This window comes from Helianthus annuus, chromosome 11, assembly GCF_002127325.2.
Source record: "Helianthus annuus cultivar XRQ/B chromosome 11, HanXRQr2.0-SUNRISE, whole genome shotgun sequence".
NCBI classification, from domain to species: domain Eukaryota; kingdom Viridiplantae; phylum Streptophyta; class Magnoliopsida; order Asterales; family Asteraceae; genus Helianthus; species Helianthus annuus.
Genome location: NC_035443.2, coordinates 48,299,833 through 48,320,481, shown reverse-complemented (window position 1 = coordinate 48,320,481; position 20,649 = coordinate 48,299,833). Strand labels below are relative to the sequence as shown.

The 20,649-nt window shown below is 35.9% G+C and overlaps 3 protein-coding genes and 2 long non-coding RNA genes across 5 annotated transcripts; 4 read left to right on the top strand and 1 right to left on the bottom strand.

Annotated features, from left to right (window-relative positions):
• The first annotated feature begins 367 nt into the window (after positions 1–367).
• Positions 368–1,393, top strand: LOC110887599. The gene has a single exon (XM_022135177.1). It carries the CDS (start codon positions 368–370, stop codon positions 1,391–1,393), a length of 1,026 nt encoding a protein of 341 aa, XP_021990869.1.
• A 1,416-nt stretch (positions 1,394–2,809) lies between these two features.
• Positions 2,810–3,985, top strand: LOC110889285 (GDSL esterase/lipase At5g55050). Its single transcript, XM_022136794.2, has 3 exons — positions 2,810–3,051; positions 3,153–3,283; positions 3,605–3,985. The coding sequence occupies exons 1-3, from the start codon at positions 2,820–2,822 to the stop codon at positions 3,860–3,862; spliced, it is 621 nt and encodes a 206-aa protein (XP_021992486.1). The 5' UTR covers positions 2,810–2,819; the 3' UTR covers positions 3,863–3,985.
• Positions 3,986–4,085: 100 nt separating this feature from the next.
• On the top strand, positions 4,086–5,346 carry LOC110889286 (GDSL esterase/lipase At5g55050). Its single transcript, XM_022136795.2, has 3 exons — positions 4,086–4,222; positions 4,309–4,555; positions 4,998–5,346. Exons 1-3 carry the CDS (start codon positions 4,193–4,195, stop codon positions 5,216–5,218), a joined length of 498 nt encoding a protein of 165 aa, XP_021992487.1. The 5' UTR covers positions 4,086–4,192; the 3' UTR covers positions 5,219–5,346.
• A 6,993-nt stretch (positions 5,347–12,339) lies between these two features.
• LOC118483724 lies at positions 12,340–13,230 on the top strand. Its single transcript, XR_004871201.1, has 3 exons — positions 12,340–12,390; positions 12,772–12,851; positions 13,047–13,230. It is a non-coding gene; the product is annotated as an uncharacterized LOC118483724 (long non-coding RNA).
• Positions 13,231–19,107: 5,877 nt separating this feature from the next.
• LOC110889284 lies at positions 19,108–20,058 on the bottom strand. Its single transcript, XR_002563508.2, has 2 exons — positions 19,455–20,058; positions 19,108–19,377 (listed from the first exon to the last, which is right to left on the bottom strand). It is a non-coding gene; the product is annotated as an uncharacterized LOC110889284 (long non-coding RNA).
• Positions 20,059–20,649: the final 591 nt, after the last annotated feature.

The following is a 20,649-nucleotide window of genomic DNA, read 5'->3' as shown; positions in this document are numbered from 1 at the left end:
CCTTCTCCTCTTCCACCCCAAAGGTTAGTACATCTTCCTCACGTTCTATCTCTACTCTCTAATCTAAACCACTGAGCTTTGATTTCACACCAAGACAAAAAAATATACATGTTTATAAAACAACTTTGTTTTGGAAATTATATCCGGGATGTTAAGAAAAAATTAACAAAGAAGACTGCATAACTAGTTTCTTTTTTTAATTGCGAAGCACAACTTATTTAAGAAAAATCAAATTAATTCATAGATTAAATATTGTATAAAATATCTAATGTATAAATAAGTGTGGGCAATCGAGGCTGGCGCTCAGGCCATTTTACACAGTGTCAACAGGATTCTAAGTGAATGTCACACTGATAGGTCTCTTGCAATGCTTACTGTAGATTTTTCTAATGCTTTTAACCAGGTGGATAGATCAGCCTTACTTCGTGAGGTCAGGATGAGGTGCCCTTCTATTTCTTTGTGGGTTGAATTTCTATATGGGCAGCCAGCAAGATTGTATCTTGGAGATCGACACATTTGGTCTACCACGGGAGTTCAGCAAGGGGACCCATTGGGACCACTTCTTTTCGCTCTTGTTTTACACCCCCTTGTGCATCAGATTAGAGACAAATGCAATCTTCTCCTTCATGCTTGGTATCTTGATGATGGGACTGTCATTGGGGGTTCAGAAGAGGTGGCTAGAGTGTTGGACGTCATTAAGGTGACGGGTCCAACATTGGGTCTTGAACTCAATATTAAGAAAACTGAGCTATTTTGGCCTTCTTGTGATGGTAGCAAGTTTCGTGAAGGGCTATTTCCTAAGGACATCGGGAGGCCATTAGTCGGGGTGAAGCTTCTTGGGGGGGCCGTTAGTAGAGACGCAAGCTTTATTAGTGGGTTGGCAAAGAAAAGAGCTGCTAAGGCGGTAGATTTGATGCGTCTTCTACCCAAATTAGGTGACCCACAAAGCGAACTACTCTTGCTTCGATCCTGTATGGGCATTGCCAAGCTTTTCTTTGGCTTGAGGACATGCCAACCTGTACATATGGAAGATGCAGCGTTGTTCTTTGACAAAGATTTGCGTGAGGCGATTGAGGAATTGGTGGTTTGTGGAGGTCCTTTCTTTGGAGACCTCCAGTGGCGACTTGCCTCTTTACCTATTAGGTTTGGGGGTTTGGGGTTGTATTCGGCTGTAGAGGCTTCATCCTATGCTTTTGTAGTCTCGAGGGCCCAATCGTGGGTGCTACAGGACCACATCTTAAGAGACAGTGGCATATGTGGTATGGATTCTGATTATGTTTGTGCTTTGGCTTGTCTTCGTGATACGATTCCAAGCTTTGACTTCAGCAGTTTCACTAATAAGGACACCGCCCCCCCCCAAAGCCCAACATGCATTGGCGAGTGCTCTTTTTAGTAAAATTGTCCATGAAATCGAAGTACAGTTTGACTTGACCGTTAGACAAAAAGCCGTTTTTGAGTGTCTCCGAGCACCACATGCACAAGATTTCCTTTTTGCTATACCTATAGATGGGTTAGGCCAGCATATATCGCCGGTGGAGTATCGTACTATCCTTAAGTATCGCCTCATGATTCCTTTATTCCCAGTTGATGAGGTATGCCCTGTTTGTCATAAGGCGTGTTTGGATTCCTTTGGGAAGCATGCAGTTCATTGTAGAGAGTTCCCGGGGTTCAAATACCGACATGATTTGGTTAGGGATGTCCTTTTTGACATATTCAGGTGCGCTGGTATTTCTGCTAAGAAAGAGGCACCCGTTAATTTCTTAACAAACCCGTTGGAAGGGAGATCTACCCTTCGACCAGCCGACATTCTGGTCTTTGGATGGGTAGGAGGAAAACATGGCGGTGTGGATCTAACAGGGGTTTCCCCGCTTGTGGGGTTAGGGGTTAGTGCTTTCACGGTGGGTCAGACTGCTTTAAAGGCTGCTTCGGGTAAAGTGACCAAACATGAGAAAGCGTGCCTTGACAACCAACACGTGTTTATCCCATTTGCTTTTGATACTTTTGGTTTTCTGGCGCCAGAGGCTGTGGACCTACTTAGTCGAGTTCAAAGGGTCATGCATAGTAATGTTATGACCCTGATATCTATGGACGTAGTTTTTAAAAGGCTTAGTTTTGCTATTCCAAAAGCGGTAGCGGCATAGCTTGTTGCCCGTTTACCAACTATCTCGATGTAAATTCAAAAGAAATGAAATGAAGTATTGCAGAATAAAAAGATTTGGGAATTTAATCTGTCCTCACTGTATTAAAAAAATCGAGGGCAAAAGTGAAATTGCACTAATTTTAACGTTATTTTACTAATCTCGTAAAATAACGTTAAAAGTGGGGGGATGGTTAATCATGCATCTTGTGATGGTGTTGATAGCCGAAAGACAAGAGGGTACACACTAATTGGCCTTTGTCCCGATTATAGAATCGGGAGTCTCATTGGAAGCAGTCTCTCTATTCCAACAAAGTAGAGGTAAGATTATCTACATTTTACCATCCTTAAACCCTATCATATTGGCTTCTAACACATTTTCTTCACACCCGGGGGCTAACTCACAAGCCCCTCCTCCACGCCCCGCTCACGGAACTGCATCAAGGTGTTCCGTGGGTGTGGCGATGATAAGACCTGAGCCCCACATGCCAATTACAGGTGGTCTAAATCATAAAAATACCTACCACATTAACTAATGGTTGACACATTTGCCTGCCTTGTGCAACAAAGTCTAAATGATAACCTTCACTCACACTCAAACTCCTTATTATCCACGTTAGCAGGTAGCCATTAGCTCATTTATAAACCCCACAAACCCCCCACACACGTTCACGCACACACCATGGCTTTTATGTTGGTGTGCGTTTTGGTGTTTACCATTAGTGTCTGTAAAGCTCAACCTGCTGCTGCACCAGCTATTTACGTATTTGGTGACTCGTTTATGGACGTCGGAAACAATAATTACCTACTACTTTCAGTTGTCAAGGCTAATTTCCCCCACAATGGCATTGATTTTCCCAACAGCAAACCCACCGGAAGATTCTCTAATGGGAAGAATATTGCTGACTTTCTTGGTATTATTCCACTTGTATTTAGTCATTTTCTTTTTTAGCGAAACACACCCCTAAATTATACTCGTAAAATCCACTTGTTGCACACTTTTATGTTTTGACAGTGAAGGAGATTGGATTACCAACGCCACCACCGTATTTATCGTTGGTTGGTGGTGCAACACCACCCATCACTGGAGTCAGCTTTGCGTCTGGAGGCGGCGGCATACTTAACGAATCCGGTCGAATAATCGCTGTAAGAAGCCAACTGTTACATAGATTAAATAAACCTTTGGTTATTTTATAATGTTTATTATTAATACGGGGTGTTAGTGTAATTATGTAATCCTAATAACCTGTACTCTTTAACTATATATACCGATGATATGCAAAGCTTATACTCTCAAGGAGAGATTCAACAATTGTTAACCCCATCAAACTATAACTAAAAAAGTTCAAACATGGCCTTCATGGTATGCAACTTGTATATACTATACAAAATATATACTATACAAAATATATAGCATACGTAACTTGTTTAAAGTAACTTTTACTTTTATATTCATTGTGAATGCAGATACAGGCACTTTCGTTAGGACAACAAGTGGACTACTTCACCATGGTCCGCGACAGATTGGTCCGTCAACTAGGACCATCTGGTGCACAGGCCCATCTATCTGTTGGGATTAATCTTGATCGGGTCGGTTACGGTTCAACATACGGGTCACGGGTGATGGTTATGGATCTGAACGTTTTGTTAATATTGGATTGGTTGGGGTTTGGCCGATTCATAAGGACCTGTACGTTGGTGAATTATATGCATGTGGTTAATTAGAGAAGTAGTCTATTTAGTTGACCGATTCTTAAGGATAGGAATTAGTTTTTTATTAGTTTTATTATTCCCACGTTTGTAATGTTGTGGCTATTTAAAGCCTTTGTTTTATTGAATAGAATAACCTTCTGCATATTATCATTTATCTTTGAGCTACCAATTCTCTAATATACATACTTACGTGAGAGTGATTGTGAGTGTATTGTGGGACCTGAACCAACACTATCCAAATCCTTATTCCCAATTGTTATCGGAACCAACGATTTGTTTGCATATTTTACGGTCGGTTCGCTTGTTGCTAAACTGTATACCCCACAACAATATGTTGATCGTATGTTGTCCACCTTCAAAGGGTTATTTAAGGTAAGACTTTTGCTAACTAACAAGATATTTTAGAAATAAAAAACTTGTTTAACTGATTTAAATGAATGAGTTTGAAACAAATGCAGACGTTGTATGGACTGGGTGCGCAGAAATTGGTGGTGACTGGAGTTCCGGCAATTGGTTGTTGCCCGATTCAAAGAAGGACAAACCGAACTGGTGAATGCAACGTCGAATTAAATAATATGGCGATCAAGTATAATGATGGTCTAAAGATGATACTACAAGGATTGAAGTCTGAATTACCGGGAATGAATTCTGCTTACTTTGATTATTATGGTGCTTGGGTCAGCCTCTTCCAAAATGAGACTTATGGTATCTTATATATGGAATAATATACATTATATATTTGTACAGTCACAAAACTAGAATCTTTCGAAACATGGTGTCGCAACAAATTTCTTTTTAAAGTCACTTCAACTAATCTATCCACAAATGTGGGTGAAAACAAAGAGGGTCATGGGAGGATCGCTGACCCTAATCACTAGCATTTGTTGGACTTCTTTTAATAAAATCAAGGTTTTTTTTCTTTTAAAAAAAACATGAGTTATCTGCTGGTTGTATTTGTTAAAAATAAAACTTTATGATAATCCCCGTTCAAAAAGATTTGAACATGTCACTGTCAACGACAACTTAAGAGTAAAACTACAACAAAGTGATGGCATTAAATATCCGCTATTAATAAGAAAGTGTTGGTTAGCCAAAGGCAAAGTAATAATAAAAGCTTATATTATTATATATTTATGTTTGATTTTAGGGTTTACAGAGATAAAAGAAGCTTGTTGTGGGCTCGGAAACCTAAATGCTGATGTGCTATGCATCCCAATAGCGCGCTTTTGTCCAAACAGGAAAAACCATTTTTTTTGGGATCGTGTCCATCCAACAGAAGCAGCTGCAACCTTCTTTTCAGACATGTTATATAGTGGATCACAACAATTTATGGTTCCCATGAATGTGGAGCAACTTCTTGCAGGTTAAATCAAGATCTGGACAAATAATAATTAATAACGATATGGCAAATAAACAAGAGCTTGTAACATAATGAATGATTCTGTAAGAACGTGGCAAGCAAAAGCCATCTTATAAAGTTGCATCGTTTATTTTTATTTTTATTTTTTATCAGCAAATTACTACTTGTATTCATCACCAATAATTTACAGACGGATATTATCATTGAGGTTGTAGCAACATAGCCAACACCCGGTTACTCACCCAATATTACAAGAAAAAATACATTACATTTATGAGATCAAGTTAAATTTCACCAGGTTCTCCCAATCCATACTTGCAGTCTTTAACCTGTGTTTACTCCATATGAAGGTCATCGACTGTATTTCCCCAAAAATCCGTTATGCTAATGTTCTCTTTCCGACGAAATGGCATCGTTTATTTTTTTTATTGATAATCTATATCTATATTAACTATACCTTCTATAAAAGGGCAAATGCCACTGACATAAGAAAAGCTGAGGTGGCAGCCATAGAGGTTTTCCAACAATGTCTTTCTTATGTCATTATTGCATCATAAGTCTTAATATATAAAATTACTTTAAAATAAATTTAAACCTCTGGCAAGAAAACCACTACCCATATCCATGTATACTTTAATAACCAACAGAGGTTCAAGGTTGATACAATGCCATTATATCAGCAGAGGTTAATTGCCGGAAATTTCAAATTCAAAATGCATGGGAATACGTAATTTGCAATTAATGCATGTCACTCACTCACTCCTGTCAATCATCTTCTTATATAAGGTTTTTCTTCTCATTTACCTCCTCATATATCATCACACTCCCATCTTCTCTAATTTCGGATTTTGAAATTTGAATTCATTCCAAATTAGAAGCATGTCAACATCAGGTGAGAGTAACAATCTTAGTTTTGTTAACGATTTGAATCCTGAGAAAGATATGTGGCACATGAAAGCGAGGATCATCCGAAAATGGAATCAGGGTTATAAAATGTATCCCATCTTCATTGATGAAAAGGTAATTTATATTTGTGTTTTTTCCGTTCTATCAAAGACTGTAGGTTTTGTATGCTAAAAAATACTTTGTTTAAATGTTCTTCAGGGTGCTAAGATTCAAGGAGGTATTAAAAATCATTTGATACCTGTTTTTGATGGACAACTTCAAGAAGATGCTGTTGTTACTCTGTCGAAATTTGGTGTGGGTGAAAATAAAGATTTATATAAAGTTGTAGCACATGACTTATAAAATCAACTTTTATCAATGCACAATTGTTACACCTGTGAGAGATTGGCAAGGTTTTGAGTATGGTTTCAACTTTAGAGCTTATCAAGATATTCTTCAAGGAGAGGCAGTAAAATCTTTGAGTGTTGGTAGTGTATATTTTTGTAATCATGTCTTCTCTGTATAAAATTAAAAATTTTTACTTACTCTGTTGTATAATGTGATCATATAGATGTTGTTGGATCTGTGGTTTGGTGTGGAGATCTTGAATTCTTTGGCGGACCTCCAAAAGAAACTAAGAGGATGAATTTCGATATTCAAGACTTGGAGTAAGTGGTCGTTTACATGTTCAGTCATGTACAAATGATTGTTTGTATTTAAGGTGCAATGAAGTTAATAAATAAGATTAAGAATGTTGGTATTTAATGTGGAATCATGATAATGGTAATAAATGAGATCAATAGTGTTTGTATCTAATGTGGAATCATGGTAATAAATGAGAACAACAATTTATTATTCAAGTGAATATGTTAGTTAATTTGTGGTTCATTTATTACTTTAATAAATGCTCATAAATTTCCTTTGATTTTATGTTGTTACTCATTCAATTTAGTTTTGATTTTATAGATTATAAAAAAATGGTCATATGAATATTGTTTTCATGTAGGGGTATGTTTTTGCGATGTACTATGTGGAATGATTATGCTCTACAGTTTAACGACTTCATCTCTAAAACCCCACCTCATGAGCATGTGATGGTTGTTATACAACACGAAAAGTGTAAGGAATGGAAAGGTAATTTTTGTTAGTTTCTGCAAATCATAACTATACTCTTTATTTCTGGCAACATAATAACAGGTTGACTAAAAATTTATATACTTTTGCATGTAGATCAATTTACAGTTCAAAGTGATAAGTTTGCAACTCGACTGTTTCTGAATGAAGAAATCGATGAAGTTAATCAGCTAAGGAGGAGGTAATTTGTCAACATAATTTGGACTGTATATATTTTTGAAGTCAAATACTTTGTTTCATGTTATTTGTATACTAATTCTAATCATTTGTGGTATCGAATAGTCTTATACTGAATCAAGGACAAGGGGGTGGTTCTACTTCTCAAACAATACTTTCATCTCAGACTGTTTTTCCATTGCATAAAGAATTTGTAACAGATGGTGTGAAGAAACATGTTGATGAGATTAGTGAGATAGAGAGTTTTCACAACTTTTTATATAGTTTGGTTAGTTGTTTAGTTTATCACCTACATGTTTGTCAAACTATAGATTACATGTGGATATACTATTTTTGCAGGAAATGTGTTGTGTTGTGTTGTGTTGTGGTTGCGATGATAAAGATTGTGCAAGAAGAGTATGGTTGGTTTTATCCTGCCTGTCGTAAGTGTTTCAAGAAGGTCATAGGTAAAAGTGAATACTTACAGAATGTTGAAAATGTTTATGAAGATATTCTTCAAATGCCTGCGACTGCTTTGGTTTGTCCCAAATGTCATAGTGAATGTACATCCATCACCACAAAGTAAGAAATGATGATTATTTAACATTTTATTTATATAGTTTAAGACTGATATTTCGATATAGTTTGGGAGCTTATTTAGGCATTTATATATATTTCAGGTTCAAGCTGCAAGTCCGAGTGCAAGATGAGACTGGTAGTGTTTCTTTTGTTATGTTTGATAGAGATGTTTAGAAGATTGTTGGATTAGCTGCGAGTGATATAAGAGAAAGGAAGTTGAAGACGAATGATACTGAATCTTTCCCGCATGAAATATCTCGATTGGTTTTGTTTGCCACACAGGTCTTCTTTGTAACACAAGTCTTGTTACCATGGAGGTTCTTGCACCACGAAGGTTATGTACCACAAAGGTTGATTTTCACCACGAAGGATTTGTACCACGAAGGTTTTCTACCACGAAGATTTTATACCACGAAAGTTTTCTACCATGTAGGATTTCTCGAATTGCTATTTGAGATTCGTTTTGAAACTTTTCTCGAAACTTTTCTAAAACATACTTTATGTTCTTTTTGAAAAACAGTTTTTTTTTGAATTCCTAAAAATGGCAGAACCGATTCTTACTGATTTGATTTAATAGAAAAATTCGATTTCCCCTTATTTGATTTGAGATTTGAACTTAAAAAAAATATTTTAACAAACAAGATCTTTGATTGCAACTAATCAATCAATCTGCAATTCAATTTTGAAATGAATACAAAACCTAAAAAAATAAATTCGAGAACCTGGTTATGATGATTCCAACCGGGCTTCTTCTTCCCAGATTTGAAACATGTGCTCTGTTACCGCTGTTGGTCAGAACACTTATGAACACGAACACAATGATAAACTACGAACAATCGAATGAATAACTATATTGAATGTGAAAGTATAAGTGATTCTGATGATTACAATTGAAACATACAAACCCTATATATACTAAACGAACAGGTGCGAATCAATTGATGTGTCTCTTCACGAATAGGTATGTCTCTTGAACTTGTGGATGAGATTGTATGATAAAGAGGTGTGTATCCTGCTTTTCCCCTTGCTACCGTCGATCAATAGGTATGACTCCAGGAGGAGTAGCATCCTTTAATTGAGTTGGTTACAATCTTCCATCTTTCCACCTTTGGCCCTTGTACTTCATAACTAACCTAATTCTAATATAAACTATCTAATAACTAATTACTAAACAACCCTCATACTTTAGGATGTGAGGGATTAGAACTTCACTAACAAGATATTTTAGAAATACAAAACTTGTTTGACTTATCTGAATTTGAAACAAATGCAGATGTTGTATGGATTAGGTGCGCAGAAACTGTCGGTGCCTGAAGTTCCGTGATTGGTTGTTGCCCGATGTAAAGGACAAACCAAGCCGGTGAATGCAACGTTGAACTAAATAATACGTCGACCATGTATAGTTATGGTCTAAAGATGATGCTACGAGGATTGAAGTCTGAATTACCGGGAATGAAGTATGCTTACTTTGATTTTTATGGTGCTTGGATCAACCTCTTCCAAAATGAGAGTTATGGTATTATAAATGGAATGAAAAACTTTATTTGTATGGTTTCCATAAAACACAATGAATTAGAATCCTTCAACATGGTGTCGCATCATATTTATTTAAAATTCACTTCAGCTAATCTAGTGGTGCAAACGAGCTGACTGTTGAACCTAAGCCTTACACTACTCGAGCTCGGCTCGTTTGGTTGTGTTGAAGCTTGAGCTCGAGCTCGGCTCGTATACAGAAATTAAAGCTCGAGATCGGATCGGCTCGAGCTGATTTAAGAAAAACCTTAAATGAGCCAAAGCTCGGTTCAACTTTGTTTGCAGTACCTTAAACAAGCCAAAGCTTGGCTCGAGTTTGGTTGTATCTTTATTAAAATATATAAGTTTGAAAGGAGTTAAGTTAACACTAAAAAATATTCAAGGCTCGTTAAGGCTAGACGAGCCAAAAAGATCTTCCTATTGATCAAGGCTCAAGCTCTGGCCTTGCTAGGTAGCAAAAAAAACGTAAAATAAAAATAAGAATTTCTAACCAAGTGACTCACGTGACATGAAATATAGATGAAGTCGAATTTATAGCGACATGTATTACCAAAAACAGCGTTAAGTAGTAACAAACGACGAACAAATCCGGAAAAAAACGTAAAACAAAAACAAATAAAAAAAATAAACTTATTTAACTTTTGTGGTAAAACTATATAAAACAAAAGTATTATTATAAAAATGAAAAATCTCAAAGTTAAAAAGAAAACACACACAAAAAAGACAAAAAGAACATTATTCATCCCAATGTTATCAATTAATATATATAGATAAGAGATAATACTATATGAATTACCGCATTGCGGTGAGGCAGTATAAAACCGTGCTCCCAGCATTGCCGAGAGAGGGGGTAAAACCATGCTAAGTAGCAACCGGACGAAAATCAAGATCGAGAAAGAAACGTAAAATGAAAATAAGAATTTCTAACCAAGTTACCCACGTGTCATGAAACGTAGATGAAGTCGAATTATAGCGACATGTATTACTAAAAACCGCGCTAAGTAGCAACAAACGACAACCAAATCCGGAAAAAAACATAAAACAAAAACAAATAAACTTATTTAACTTTTGTGGCAAAACTATAAAAAACAAAATTTTTATTAGAAAAATGAAAAATCTTAAAGTTAAAAAGAAAACGCACACAAAAGACAGAAAGGACACTATTCTTCTCAGTGTTATCAATACAACAACAACAACAACAATAATAATACGTCGAATAAATAAAACTCGTAACAGAATGAATGATTTTGTAAATAAAACTTGTAATGGAATGAATGATTTTGTAAGAATGTGGCAATTAAGCAAAAGCCATCATATAAAGTTGCAAAGTTGCATTGTTTTCTTCTTAGAAGGTGTTATATAAAGTTATGATTATAGGTTTATAGTTAATATCCAGAATATGAATATTTCTTAAGCTAAATTAATCTATACTTACTATCTATACTATCTATTAAGGGAGCTTAGATGATGATGTAAATCTGCCTACGTGTCAACCATTTAGCTATGCCACATAGTCCAAGGTGATGTCATAAATCCGATTTTTATTAAGATAAATTACTGATTTTTTTATGAGGGAACTTCAAAATCAAATTCAAAATTCAAATTGTAATTTTAATCCTCCTCTCTCTCAATCAAATATAGTCCAGCCTTCATTTTTAAAATTCAAAACATATTCATCTTCACACCTCTCTCTCTCTCTCTTCAACTCAGAAGAACATCGACTCTGAACAAAACAGAAGAACATTGAAGCGATCTCTGATCCGGCCTGCTCATGCTGCTCTCCATCTCCGATCAGGCCTCCACTTATCTACGATCTCAATTTGTCCCCCTTTTCATGTCGATTAGGATTTTAGTGTTTCACAATCGCCTTCGAATTCAACAATCAGATCGCAAATCATCAACAAGTTCTTCAAGGTAATCATAATTAACCTAATTTTGTTTCATTATTGTTTTGCCCTCAATGCAAAACTCGATTTAAACGGATCAAAGGTAGCAATTGTCATCTTTTTTGGTAGCAATTTCTCCCCCTTTTCATGTCGATTAGGGCTTCAGGCGAGTGGTTTGTTTATATTTTCTGTTATTATGTTCAGTTTAGCTGTTAGTTTTGTTGATTTATTTAGTTGTTTGTTTGTTGCTTTATGATCGTTAATTGTTAATGTTTTTGATCCTAGATGAGTAAGTTAGGGTTTAAAAATCTGTTGGAAGCTTGATTGTTACTGTATTTGGTGCTATATTATTGTTATTTACTAACATTTGATCTTAGATAAGTAAATTAGGGTTCAAAATGGATATAAGAAATTACATGTTTAATAGAGGTTTTGCAGTATGAAAATTTAATTTTTTGATGTAAATGATATTTTATAGAAAAATAGTGCATTAGGAGAAGATTTGGATTGGGAACAGAATGTAAAGCCGCCACCTGTAATCACGAGGAGGTTTCTCAGTCCATTGAAGAACTAATCATGAAACGTATATCTGAGGGGCACTTTGATGATGTTCAAAAAGTTAATAAGTTGCCTTCTAAAGCACCAAGGGAAATGAAGGAATTCGTAAAACACCACAAACTGCTATATCCAACTGTTTTTTAATTAATTTTATTTATTGGTTTGTTTTATGTGTGCTTGTGGGGATATAAAGCTTGAATGTTAACTTTGCTGGATGAAAATCAGAGTAAGAAGGGCCTTGGCGAATTATATGCGGTTAGTATTGACTGTAATTTTTTTACATGGATGTCACTTAAAGAAAATTGCATTTATATATGTGATGTCATACAATAATATTCTGATTTAAATATCTATGTATTGTTTTGCTGGTTTATCTTTTTTGCAGGATGAGTATGCTCACTGGACTAGTTTCACAAGCATTGTCTTTCTCCGATGAGCAAAAGAAGGAGGTGCTTCTTTATTTCACGTTATTTGTAGTTATTGTTTTAATTTTTTTGTAGTTAGGGTTTCATATGATATCTATTAAGGAGTCTCCTTTAGTGGTTGTCCATTAATGTTTAGAACTAGGGGTTTTGTTTCTTGGAAACCCAATTAATGTAAGGAGCTTTTGTTACTCAAATAATAGTCAGTAGCTTCAATTATTCAACCAGCTTGGAAGGAGCTTTTAACCGATGAATCCTATAAAAGAGAAGACATCGTTAAAATTCAGGTATTGCACTTAGTAATTGTATATGTAATAGACACATATGTGGTTTTTATTACATAAGTATGTCTTTCAAAGATTTACAAGAAGGTTTAAAGTTAAATATTTGTTGTATCATAAAGGCTAGGCTGGAGAAAAGGCTGCAAGCTGTATTTCGGATGTGTCTTAAATCGATGACTTGAGTTTTGTGAAAGAACTGAACAACAGGTAAACATCTGGGTTAATATAAAGTTACTTATCTATTGGGAAAAGTGGGTGTAAAATCTGAATTACCTATTTGTTCATTTTTTTCCCTTCCATATTTATGCTATTGATTTCAATTACAAGATTCGTGTATTTTGTCATTAGTGAAGTTTGAGAGTTGAGACATTTAACTAATAGTTGAAATATCTACTGAATCAGTTAACAGGTCAAACATTTAAGTTATGACGGGACAAAGTGAGTTTATTAGATTGATGAGTTTAAGTGTTTTCTTTCGTCATGCTTACAGTCTAAATTACTAGCAATGCAGGTATTTCTTAACTGTTAGATTGAAGGGCTATACTATATGTTATCGTCATGTTTTGTGATAATATACATGGTTTGAACTTTCAAAGTAGGGTATTTGTTTCTAGATTCTTTTTGTTTTTAAAAGATTGTTAACAAGCCCAATATTTTTAATGTAGTAGGCAAGGATAGGCAATGGTGGCCTTTTGGTTGTCATTCCAGATCCAGTGACATATTTTTCTACTGTGAAATACTCCCAAAAACAAGTATTCAGAATTATGTCTGGCTCAATTGATTTTGAAGACTTTTGATTGAAGTTTCATAGTTTTTAAGACAACCATTTTCCAATATGTCTAGCAGTCCCAACCTTAGCTGCTACAAGTTCTGCCTTCATTCTCTTATACTTCAACACTTCATCCACTTCAACCTTTTTGTATTGTTTCCAGTTGGGAGCAGATTTTGGCATTTGATGATCTTTATTCATCTTTTCAATTCTATTAACTTCCTTATTAAGAGCCTCAAGGGGCCAGTCTTTGAAATCAGATCTGTAGGCTTCGTAGGGCTTGGTTTCCATGATAGTGTTCAAGAACTCATTTCTTAATGTCTTTTCTAGCTCAGCATTTGGTGACAGATTTGACATATTCTTACTCAGGTCTCTAGCAAAATCTTCCAGCTTCTTAACTTCACCAAGCCAATGTTGCATGCGAGCTGATAAATTAATGTCTCCTAGCCCTTTACACTCTTCATTTGCCTTATCTTCTGCTTGCTTGCCCTTTAGCTTCAGATATTCATAAATATTCTTTGGAGTTTCAAATCCCTAAAGAGATGGGAAGGTTCTTTTCGATGGATCATCCTCTGTGTAAAATTGAGTCATTTCATCTTGAACTGCAAGCAGTTCCAGAGGGAAAGTTACTGCCAATGGGTTGATCTTTGTTGATGAAGGTGGTATGAATGGTTTAGGTGAACTTTGAATGAACTTTGAACGAACAGAGTAGCTGATAACGGAATTGGTGCGGGTATATCTTCCTTCTCTTCTTTATACACCATGAATTTTCTCTTTCTTGTGTAAACAGATTTTGGAGAAGGAGGAGTTAGGGAAGAAAAAGGTGCCATGACTGTAAGGGTTGATTGTGGTGGAAATTGAAATTGGGTAGAATCAGTGGATTGACTAACAACTGTTGAAACAACTGGTGTCTCAACCGCTGTTGTCTTAAGATATGCTGAAACATTTGTTGCATCGGCAATTGTTTCAGTCGAGGTTGGCAGTGGTGATGAGGATTTTGTGTTCTGCTTTTTGACAGGTGGTTTTTGTGGTGAGAGTTTTGTTTTAGGTGTATCAAAATCTGACTTCTTAGGTTCAGCAGTGGTTTTGAGTTTCGCAGCAGTGGTTGGTTTTTCTGGTGGTGATTCGTTATCTTTCTGTGATTTTCTACTATTTGAAGTTCCAATGTTGAGCACTTCATCTTCCTCTTTGTATGCTTCCTCTTCTGTTTTCATTCAATCTCCTTATCTGTCTGTTTGTTAACGGAATCATCAATTCCATTTTTCTTACCAGTATCAGATTTTTTTGGAGATTTTGCAGAAGTTTGCTTGGCAGCCTTTGGATTTTGTTTTGGCTGATTCCTTGGTGTTGGTTTGCCAAACTTTTTCATGGAATCCTTTTCCCTCTTATCGGCATCATCTTCATCTTCTTTTTCAAACACAGGTGTAGGGGTAGTACCAGTTAACTTTACAATGCATTCTTTTATGCCCTTGATGTCAGCCTGTGTGTCTTTGTATCTTGCTTCAACCATAACTCTACTTAGCTTCATGTGGGAATTAAGTTGAATCTTAGCCAGTTCCCTTTTAGCTGCAAGAATGGGTTGTACCGAATTCCAAAGCTCTTGGCATAACTGCTGATGAGAAGGTCGACTTTTGAAAGCATCCACCAACTGCTTCAATTGATCTTTCATATCAGCAACAGTTGTTTCCAAGTTAGATATCTTGTCCGTCAAATCCTGGTATTTTAATCCATCACCTAACTTAATAGGATCATCTGAATTCCCAACAGAGGTGGTTGTATCTGCTTTTGAAAGAGGAGGTATCTCCAAATTTTCATTAGCAGATGCCCCTTATTCTTGGTTCTGGGGACTTCCCTCTGCATCAGTAGTTACCTTAGTGATCTCACCCGTGGTTAACTTGAACTCACCAGTGGATACCTTGATAGACACCGCAGTGGTTGCCTTCAAGGGAGTCTGACTGATGAAACTACTGTCCAAATGTAAATCAGTGGATTTGACATTTGTAGTAGCTGCTCCACTTGAAATACCATCAAGAATTTGCTGAAATTCAAGAGGTGTAGCCTCCTTAACTATTTCTGGGTTAGGTAATTGAAAAGGTTCAGACATAGCTATTGTTGAAGTTAAACTCTCAGCAAAGTGTTTATGAGAGGGATTGCTATCACTCTGAATGTCAATAGCTTGAAGCAGTGTTACAAACTTGGGTGGAATGGAAGATGAAGGGATTGCTGTCGAAAGAGACATTACCGCGGGAGAAGGGCTTTTAAGTATACTCTCATATGAGGGTATGACATCATATTGTGGTATCCCTGTGAATACAACATGTTCCTTTTGTGAGGAATCATGAGGAGTTTGGTTTATGGGTTGAGATCTTTCCACATGTTGTGAGGAAGTAGCAACAGTGGTTTGTAGTGACATCTGTGTTGTCACGGGGTTAACCTCTGGGATCTCATCTTCCAGAAGACCCGTTTTGCTGGTTTCGGTGGGCTTTTTGGATTTTGTTTTGGTCTTTTTGGGTTTTGTTGGTGGGGGTTTCACAGCAATGGTTATAGTGTAGTGATCACCAAGAGCAGTGGGCTCAACAACAGACGTTTGAGGAGCAGTTGTAGACTCATCTAAAATTTCCTCATTCCCATTTGCTTCAGTTTTGAAAACATCTGACTTTTTAGCCATAAGGCGAGTAAAAGTTAGACTATTCATTTTAATAGCTTCACCTTTTTCAAAAGCTTTTTGAGAAACATGTTTTTGCAGGAAGTAGCTTAATAGTCTAGGAAACATAAGAAAACCAGCAGTTTTCGCCTTTTCAATAGCAGCAGCTTTCCCCTTTTTAATAACAGCAGTTTTGCCCTTTTTAATAGCAACAATTTTGCCCTCTTTAATGGGTGCATCGGCGGTAAGAATGACCTTATATTTTGATGATGTAAGAATATCAATCATCGAATGATATAGAGTATTGTTCTCGGTTTTCTCAAAAATAGCAACGTAGTTATGCGATTTTTTCATCACCAAAGTCATGATCGGAATTGAAAGTTGCGAGAGGTTGATGAAGAAGTGTTGAAGAAGAAGGTGGAAACCTTACTGCTGAATTTTAAACTCCAGACGAAAGTAAAACCTCTGTTCGGGAATGAAACAGCGGTTTATAAAGTGAAAAGGTGAATGTTGACGTGTCAGAAGTTAGAAAGATCTGATGGCTAACATCTGTCCACGTCACAACCTCTGCTCTGATAATGGTTGACAGTTGTTGCAAAAACCACTGTTGGCCAACAACAGATATTAAGAGAACAGACAATACCCTTCAGCAATATTTGGAAACCACTGTTGGGCAACAACAGATCTTATACAACAATAGTAACTTAGCAGTCCTTTCAACAGACTTTTAATATAAACAAATAAATTGATATTAATATCAGCAGCCATTTAATGCAAAACATTTAAAAAATAATTTTTCATGTCAAAACTATAAAATTAAATATCAAGAAACTGAAAAGACAAATTTTAAACCTCTGCAATAAAGAAATATAAAAAAATATCTTCATTTAAAGACCAACAATAATCTACATGGCAAACAATGGTAAATCAACAGTTGAGCAATAACAGATGTTCAAAACTGTTGAGCAGTGGTAAATCAACAGCAGTAAAAAAACCTCGTCATTTAAAGACGTTGAGCAATAACAGATGTTCAGAATTCTATTGTGTTAATCATTGACAATTCTTTGGAAACTACTGTTGGGAATAACATCTGTTCGCATGAGTAGCAACTATGAGATGCAATAACAATTGACCAATAACAGCTGTTCAGCACTGTTGAGCAGTGGTAAATCAACAGCGGTAAAAACGTCTTCATTTAAAGACGCTGAGCAATAACAGATGTTCAGAACTTCTATGAAGTTAATCATTGACAATTCTTTGGAAACTGCTGTTGGGAATAACAGATGTTCGCACCAGTAGCAACTCAACAGTCGTTACAAAAAACAACATTTTATGAGATGAGAAACCGCTAATGAGAATAACAGATGTCGCCAACAGTAGCAACTCAACAGTCGTTACAAATAACAGGAATTATGAGAACAGACAATACCTTTAAACAGTGGATAAATCTTTTGTTAAATAGATGCTGGCAACAATAGCAACTCAACATTTACAATAGCATATATCAACACTAACAACTGTTGATGCTCAAATCAGTAAAAATAAAATGCTCTACAAAGATCAACAATTACATTAAGAACTGAAAAACGAAATTCCAGAGATCTTCAGCTCTTGAACAGTAGTCCTATCCTCATATACTTGATCCTCAACTTCCTTGAAAAAGCAATACTTTAAATCATAAGAGACCTACAGAAGGCTATGATGACATTTTTAACTTGTATATTTCTTCAACTCCGATGTAAAAGAAGGATACAATGGTAGTAAAACGTGATGAAAAGCTTCTGCACTGTTTTTGAATTCCGAAGTGCAGAAAGACATCACCAAAACACCTCTTCATCTCCTCAGTTCTTGAACAGTAGCCCTATCCTCATGTAAAAGAAGGATATCATAATCGTAGTAAAATGTTAAATATCAATAAACCGAAAGAACAAAAAAAATTAGAAAAAAACAGATTCTCAGAATTACCATTAAGTTCTTCATTTATCATAAAGAAGTACTCCACTTTCTGCACTTCAGACTTCAAAAACAGTACAGAAGAACTTCCCACTGCTCGCTCGGAAAAAAAAAGCTGAAATATATCAACACCTTAAAATAAATATTATCAACATAATCAACAGTTTAAAAGAATCCACAAACCTAAAATAACCCGCAAAGCCAAGGTCAAAGGCGAGTGTGTGAAACAGAGCTACCATGAAACAACGATGTTGGAACAATGATACTGGAACAATGACACTGGAACAAAGCACTGTATCTGAAGATTAACCGGCTCAATCATGAGAGCTATGCATTTGAGTAAGAGAGATATGATCGCAAATATAAAGTAGAGAGAAAAATTGAAATTTGAATGTGGAGCCAAATTCATATGTAGATATGAGCGAGAGAGATTTGAATGTGGAGCCAGATAATTATATCTTATTTATAGGATTAGAATTAGAATATATATGGTTTGAATTTTGAATTTTGAATATGCAGCCAGAATTTTGAATTTTGAATGTGAGAAGAGGTTTTTTGAATTTTCAATTAACATCAGTACTTTAATATAAACGATCAGGGCAGACCTTTGAGTATAAGGCAGACCAAGGCAGTGGTTTGATGTGGGCCAACTTTGAATTTTAAAGTCTTTTAATATCAGGCTTTATGATGTAATAATGAGATAAGAAAAGCATTGTTGGACACCCTCTCCTGCTGACACATCAGCTTTTCTTATGTCACTTGGATTTCTCCTTTTATAGAAAGTATAGATAGCGGTAAGACCCGTGTGCAAACACGGGTCGCTTTTAGCAAAGATAACATCGCACGATCAACTTGTATCATAACATCGCACGATCAACTTGTATGATAACATCGCAACTATAAAATCAATCACACGATCAACTTGTATGATAATATCGCACGATCAAAGTTGGTTTCAGACCCGAGACTCAAAGGCAACAAAAGTAGAAAAACATTAAATTTGGCAAAACTGGACTTGACCTTATAGACTGGGGATATCATAAGTTTGTTGTCAACCACAAACATATTCATCATGGAGTTACAGTTAACACAGAAGATACATTTCCCCAGTTGGCTTATATTATTATAATCAGTGTGAATCTATAACGAATATGTGTGCCTGGGCAACCACTGCCCTGGTTAAATTGACATAATAATAATTTAGATTACTAAAATCCAAGTTGCCTTCACAACAAATACTAAAGTAAACTTCAGACTGGATTACAACTTAAATGTTGACTTCCGATTCAAAAAGTGGGTCAATCTTGAAACATAAACAGCAGATCCAGCAGCACAAACCTCGAATGTGTTCTTGAGTAGCTCGTCAACTGAATCAAGAAATGAAAAAATAAAATGAGATCAAATCAAAAGAAGATTAGACAAGTATAAAAGGGTAATGACCGACTTGAATCCATCAGTCTCGAATTGCTTTATCATATCCTGTGATAAAATCAATCACACGATCAACTTGTATAAAATCAGTCACACGATTTAATAAAATGGGAATTAAAAACAATCTTCAGCTTGCGCCAAAACATCTTCAGCTTCTTTACTGTCAATCCCTTTGGGAATTAAAAACAATCTTCAGCTTGTTTTCGCAATCCTGATCGTCCATTTTGGTCACGGTTTTAACGTGCTCTTGATGTAGCAACTGCATTTCTTGTTGTAAAGCTGCAGAAGCTTTCTTCCTCTCTTTTTCAGCAACTTCATCCTCTGGAATCATGCGCAAAACATTGGTGTAACCTCTTTGAATCAATCTGTATAACAATATACCAGACATCTTTGCCCGCTCTCTAATCGAATGCACATCAACTTCACCAGTGAGTTCGCACCGATCAATGAAGGTTATCGATTTATCCGGTTTGTGACGTAGCATAATCAACAAATGCGCTCGCTCCAACTCGGATCGTGAACAACCGCGTCTCAAGCCAATCAAAGCATGGTAATCCACATTCTCTGTTAACCCTCTATGACCGTTTTTCTCTCGCTGATGTCACCTTTGGGGGATCCACTGTTAAGTGCTTCGGTTTCTTCATCAGAATCTTCACCTTTCTCTTATGAATATGAATATATGTTTCAAAGCATTTGAACACATCTTAATGACTTTCGACCTGTTTAACAAATTCAACCAATGTCATATTTAGCTACCTTTTACTCTATATGTTACTATTTGACAATACAACCCTAGTTGACCTGATTCAGATAACTCGCTACGTTTATCGACATACAGAAAATAATTCTACTTTACCTTTTAGAACTCTATGATGGTGTCCACAGATAGCAGATGACACAGAGCAATGCAAATGCAAGAATGTCCCAAACTGAGGTGATAATCGGTTTCTGATATTCTTGAATTTTAAGACAAAAATTAACTTGAATTTTAAGAAAGATTTAATATTGACATACAAAAAATAATTCTAGTTCACCAGGGTTTTAGAGCACAAATTCGTACCGGCTGCACATGTGTGCCTGCACAATAATAATCGATTTCTATTATCAACTGATTAAAACAAAATCAACAACACTTACCAAGCTAGGGGCAAGTAATTGTTGTATGATTTTAGTGGATCAAATCATCATTATTCAATAATTGGTCCAAG

Excerpts from the sequence above, each read along its gene's own strand:
- LOC110887599 (XM_022135177.1), top strand. The coding sequence starts at position 368 with ATGCTTACTGTAGATTTTTCTAATGCTTTTAACCAGGTGGATAGATCA.
- LOC110889286 (XM_022136795.2), top strand. The coding sequence starts at position 4,193 with ATGTTGTCCACCTTCAAAGGGTTATTTAAG. Across the intron at positions 4,223-4,308 it reads CCTTCAAAGGGTTATTTAAG|ACGTTGTATGGACTGGGTGC; the intron begins GTAAGACTTTTG and ends AAACAAATGCAG. Across the intron at positions 4,556-4,997 it reads CTTCCAAAATGAGACTTATG|GGTTTACAGAGATAAAAGAA; the intron begins GTATCTTATATA and ends GTTTGATTTTAG.
- LOC110889285 (XM_022136794.2), top strand. The coding sequence starts at position 2,820 with ATGGCTTTTATGTTGGTGTGCGTTTTGGTGTTTACCATTAGTGTCTGT. Across the intron at positions 3,052-3,152 it reads GAATATTGCTGACTTTCTTG|TGAAGGAGATTGGATTACCA; the intron begins GTATTATTCCAC and ends ATGTTTTGACAG. Across the intron at positions 3,284-3,604 it reads AATCCGGTCGAATAATCGCT|ATACAGGCACTTTCGTTAGG; the intron begins GTAAGAAGCCAA and ends TTGTGAATGCAG.